Source organism: Carcharodon carcharias, chromosome 21 (genome assembly GCF_017639515.1).
Source record: "Carcharodon carcharias isolate sCarCar2 chromosome 21, sCarCar2.pri, whole genome shotgun sequence".
Lineage (NCBI taxonomy): Eukaryota > Metazoa > Chordata > Chondrichthyes > Lamniformes > Lamnidae > Carcharodon > Carcharodon carcharias.
In genome coordinates, this window is record NC_054487.1 from 85,235,676 (window position 1) to 85,241,675 (window position 6,000).

A 6,000-nucleotide genomic window follows, 5' to 3' on the forward strand; every position below is an offset into this window, starting at 1 on the left:
ATCCCTCATCCCAGGAATAATTCCAGTGAATTGCTTTGAAACTCTCACCAAAGCCTCCAATCCTTCCTAATAGGTGGTATCCACAATGGGACACAATCTAGTGTTTTAGTGTTTGGGGCCAAATTAGCATTTTATGTTAGTTCATTAAAACTTCCTTACTTTTGTACTCTATGCCTCTATTTATAAAGCCTAGGATCTCAGAACACGTTATTAACTGCTTTGTTAACCTGTCCTGCCACCTCCAAAGGTTTGTGTACAAATCCCAGGTTAGGTTTGAGGTGCAGAATAACAGATGAGATTCCAGGTTTTAGATATAGGAGCACTGAACAGGGGAGCAAAGAAGTGATGCTGAATTTGCACAAGATATTGTAAAGTTCTCTGTGCTCTCAATGTAGAAGAGATAGTCAAGATGCAGAAAGCAGACAGATTCACCAGAGTTACACCCGAAATAGGAGCTTTCAATTCTGAAGGACTGACTCAAAAATTAGGGCAAACAGCGGGTGGATGTTGGAAATCTGAAATAAAAACAAAAAATGCTGCAAATTCTCAGCAGAACGGGCAGCATCTGTGGAGAGAGGAACAGGGTTAACTTTTCAGGTCTGTGACCTTTCAGTTCTGATGAAAGGTCATCGACTTGAAACATTAACTCTGCTCCTCTCTGCACAGTTGCTGTCACACCTGACTGAATATTTCCAGCATTTTCTGTTTGCATTACCTTAAATCCCTGTCCTCCAGTCACTGCTCCTAATCGTTTGGTGTTTGTGGCGAATGATCACTGTTTCAGGGTACACCTTGCTCTCTAAACACCAGGGCCCATTTTGAGATGTGCAGGAGCCACTTAACCGGAAGAAAGGGGGATCCCTGGCTGCAGTGAGTTATGTTGTGTTAAAACTCAGAACCTGGAGGTGAAAGGGCAGTGTCCTTCTATGTCTAAAGCACTGCAGTTTAAATCCCTTGACTTAATGATGGGGCCTGCGATCTGTTGCAGTGCGTCTTTGTACTCACTGTTAACATTTTTTTTAAGTTTCCAAAAAATGAGTTACAACGCCATGAACAAAAGAATTGGCATTTCTATAGCACTGTTCATAACGCCAGGATGTTCCAAAGCACTTTACAGCCAACTAAGTGCTTTTATAATGTAATCACTGCTATTATGTTGGATGCATGTTGCGCACAGGAAGCTCCCATAAAACAGCAACACAATAATGACCAGATAAAACTGCTTTTTCTTTAAAATTGATGTTGACTGAGGGGCCAATAATGGCCGGAACTCTGGGGAGAACTTATCTGCTCTCCTGCTTTTACACCCACCTGACAGGACAGATGGGGCCTCCATTTAATGTCTTATCCTGAAAGAGGACCTCTAACAATGTAGCACTCCCTCAGTAGTGCCACTGGGAGCCTAAACCTGGATTGTTAGTTCAGGTTGCTGGAGTGGGGCTTTTGACTCGGGAAGCAGAGAGGTACACACTGAGCCCCTGCTGACAGCTGATCTAGCTATGAACTATGAATAATATGGCTTGAAGCAGGTTTCAAGAATGCAACATATCCTCAGGTTTGGATAGCATTGATACAATTGCCCCAGTTTTATCCCAACACAATACAGTCACTTAACATATCAGCTTTTCATAAAACATATATGTTATTAACAACCATTTGAATTTATATAGTGCCCTTAATTTAGTAAAATTGTCCCAAGGTGTTTCAAAGGAGTGTTGTCAACACAAATTTGACACAAACAAACATACGAGTTAGGAGCAGGAGAAAGCCATTCAGCCCTTCAAGGCTCCTCCACCATTTGATAAGAAAAAACCTACTTCACCCAGCATTTCCAGATGGTTGCCCATCCAAGTACCAGCTTCTGAGATCAGGCAAGATCAGACATTTTCAGACTAGTGTGGCCATAGACACTATGCGACAAGGGGAAAGCTCAGTCAAAGAAATAGGCTTTAAGGAGCCTCTTAAAGGCAGAGAGAGAGGTAGAGAATCAGAGAGGGTTGGGAGGGAATTCCAGAGCTTGGGACCCAGGCAGCTGAAGGCACTGCCAGCAATCGTGGAGCGATTGAAATCAGTGGTGCTTAAGAAGCCAGATTTGGGGGAACGCAGGCATCTGGGCTGTGAGGCTGGAGGAGATTACAGGCCTTGGAACTATTTGAATGTTTTTTTAAATCCACGTTGGCCAGTGAACACAAGAAGTGAAGGGTGAATAGGATTTGGTGGGAGCTAGGACATGGGCAGAACTCATGGGCTGGGCTGGAGGATAATACAATCAACAGAGCGATCCTAACAAGTCAAAAATATTTAAATAACAGAACACATTTAGAAAGAAGCAATCACCTCAACTTTACCAATGCATTTGCCATTAATTCATAAATCATACTTGTTTTAATTCTTTCATGGGAGGTGAGCTTCGCTGGCCAAGCCAGCATTTATTGCCCATCCCTAATTGCCCTTGAGAAGGTAGTGGTGGGCTGCCTTCTTGAACCCCTGCAGTCTATGTAAAGGGGTCGCCTTACGCTGCACACAGTTCAGTTCCCATGACATCAGCTGTTAAGATAAATAAATTTGTAAAGGGAACATAAAATGTGGCGGGTTCTCTAATAAACCCTCGGAAGAGACTGATAGTGGACAATAATGACTAACAAAACCACAGTTTAATGTTATTGTCAGGAGACATCCCTGGTAAATCATTGCAAATTACGTTTCTATTTAAAAGCTTGAGATGCTGTTTCATTACGAACTGCACCGGAGTTCCATCTGTTTTTTCATATGTATCAATTAACAAAGAGATAGTAATTGATTTACAGCCACTGACAGCGAAAGGGAGTATTAAATTGAGTTGATTATTCTAATGTATGGTTTCTGAATGGGATTGCGATGGAGTCTCTTTGTGTCTTTCAAACTAATAACATTAAAGTCAGGAGAATTGCTGCAAGTGAAATATTTCAGTTAAACATGATATTATGAAATAAAAACAAAAAACTGCGAATGCTGGAAATCCAAAACAAAAACAGAATTACCTGGAAAAACTCAACAGGTCTGGCAGCATCGGCGGAGAAGAAAAGAGTTGACTGTCAGTTCTGTGGAAGGGTCATGAGGACTCGAAACGTCAACTCGTTTCTTCTCCGCCGATGCTGCCAGACCTGCTGAGTTTTTCCAGGTAATTCTGATGATATTATGAACACTGCTGCATAATAATGAACACACACGCAGTCATAATGGGCTGGTAAGTATTCTTAGTAGGATCTTAATAATAGTTTTTTTCTCTTGTAATATTACTTAGGAGTCTTTTACAGGCATTTTAATTAATTAATTATATAAGGGAGATGCCTGTCTGTGTTGGTAGAAAAACATATAAAATATCGTAAATTGCCCTAGTTTATAATGTGAGAATGGTTGATGTCTATGTAATTGTCACAACTCCAGAAATCTTACAAACCCATCAATTCTATAATTATCTGTAAACGTATTAGCGGAATATAATTCAGCCGTTATATCTCATTGAAGAGATCTCTCACTGTCCAACCAAATAGTTCCCTTTTTAACTATTTCTTTTAGTTAAGAGAAATCTAATCCAAATTAAATCGAGCGACATCAAATAGTGTAGCTCTTGCTTGAAATTGTACAAATGCTCGCGGTGGGGTCTACACAGATTAGGTTACTTTATAAAATAAAAACATACAGTGGAGTAACATTTATGGGAAGGTCCTATTCGCTTTTTGGGTAGAAATTGCTGAATAACATGATCTTGTACATAAATCTTTAAAACCCCACAAAGCGAGTGTCAGGCAGCTAAGAGTTAACCTGTAGGCATTCCTACCTTTTTGTCTCAATATTATAGTTTTAAAAATGTTGTTTTAAAATTTTATGATAAATACTGGCAGTCAGATTGTGACCCAACCAAGTCTTGTTCTATCAATGCGAACTTCCACCGGCACTGCAACCACCACAATAGATACTCCGTCCACAGTCCTTATTCCCCAGCTCTCTGCGTGGATTAGACGCTGTGGAGAGGGGGCTAACTTTGTATTACAGCTCCTATCCAGAAACTTCCAACATTAGGATATTTGTGGAAATGAAAAGCGATCATTCTCTCCCTGTACCTGCGCATATCACCCAGTGAGTCTCCCACCGCGTACTTGGCTTCCTCTTTGACCGGTTTGAAGAATGATTCCTTCAGAGTGGCAAATCCTTTGAAGGGCATCTTTGCCGGCCTGAGGAGGCGGGGGGCGGGGGGGTGGGGGGGGGACAGTGTCCGCCTCTGTCTGTCTGCTTTCCAACTACTTAGTTAGACTCTACCAGGATCTACTGCAGCAGGGTCACCGCAATCCTCGCATTGTGTTCCATGGTCCTTCTGAGAGAAGGCTGCCAGTTGCCGTCTTTATTCAGATAGTTTGTCCATGTTTCTTTCAACTCCCCCCCCACCACACCCCCCCCCCCCCCCCGCACACTCCCCTCCTCCTCCTCCTCCACTTGTCCCTCCGCTTCCAACTAGTTCCTGCGGGAAGTTTGCAGCGAGAGACTTGTCTTGGTGATCTAGAGAAGGCAGCAAGTGCGGGTTTCACCAAACATGGCACAATCCCTGGAGCTCCTTGGAGATGTGCCCCTGTTCTCGAACATGGGGGGGGGGGGTCAATAGGTTCCCACCTGCCCCCAGAAATGTCAAAGAATCGCTGATATTTCAACCATCACACAATCCGGCATCCACTCAGCTGCGATCGAGAGCTCTTGCTACCTGCTCGCCTGCTTTCAGATGGCTCACAACGCAAGAGGCAGTGCATGGAGAGAGAGAGAGAGACTGAGAGGAGGGGGGAATGACTTTATCAAAAATTGACAGCTTTGTAGTCGGTCTAAATGACGCAGGTTGTAGCCCAATGCTAGTCACCTTGCCTTATTGTGACTGTAACTGATAGTGAGGATAGAAGCTCATTATTAAAGCCCCACACCCCTTTCAACAGATGATGTATGAATTTCCTTTCATCAGAGGATGCATGAATCTTATGGAACTCAGGACACCTCATCAATCTCTCGGCCACATCCCATAGCAATCCCCCCCCCCCGCCCCCCAATAATTAGTTACTTCATGGTGATGGTTCAGAACCATTCACACCCCCACCCCCCACCACCCCCCCCCCACCCCCTTTTATTTGTGCACCATTTATCTTAAGAATGAACTCAGCCTGTGATAAGGTGACATAAAAATTGCATATTTACACACTCCATTAAAAAAGTAGGAAACAAAACGTTTCTCAACGTGTGGGAAACTAACCGAAGTTAGTTCATTTTTCCGAACCTCTTTTGACATTTAAGCCAGGCTGCAATTCGCTAGAATTGAAACATTGCTGGTGAATTTGATTATTTTATATTTCTGAATGATTGTTCCAAGATTCTCTGAAGTTAGGGAAGGAGAATACAAAATAGATCGAGGGTTTTCAGTTTGTCTCTTTTCCCGAGATCTAACCTTACTATGTTTTTACAGAATATATATATATGTATACAAAAAAAATTCAAAATACAACTTACATTTATATAGCACTTTTAACATTATGAAGCACTTTTAACATTATGAAACATGCCAAACTCCTTCTCAGGAGGATAATTTGACATGAAGCCACATCAGGAGTTATTAGGACAGTTGAACACACTCTTGGTCAAAGGGATGGGTTTTAAGGTGTATTTTAAAGGAGGAGAGAGAAGTGGAGAGGCTTACAGAGTTAATTCTAGTGTCTAGGGCCTGGACAGTTAAAGGCACAGCCACCAGTGGTGGCCTGATTAAATTCGGGTAGGAGCAAGAGGCCAGAATTAGTTGAGCTCAGAGATCAGCTGATTGGTGAGTAATGGGTAAGTGTTTTTCTCCAATTTTTCCCCCAGTTTATAATAGATTAAGCAAAAGAAAGGTAAGGGTTTTAGTTTTTATTTAAAATTCATAAATAATTTAACTTTTTTTTACTGCATTCAACTTAAAGTAAGGGCTTTTTTCAACTAGAGGCATGGCAGGGC

General features: G+C 42.1%; 1 protein-coding gene across 1 annotated transcript in view; it reads right to left on the minus strand.

The window, feature by feature from the left end:
* Positions 1-4,204, minus strand: part of slc17a8 (solute carrier family 17 member 8) — a 64,704-nt gene extending 60,500 nt beyond the window's left edge. Inside the window, exon 1 of the mRNA XM_041216133.1 lies at positions 4,104-4,204. Within this exon, the coding sequence (XP_041072067.1) occupies positions 4,104-4,204 (101 nt within the window). The remainder of the gene's footprint in view (positions 1-4,103) is intronic.
* Between the last annotated feature and the right edge of the window lie 1,796 nt (positions 4,205-6,000).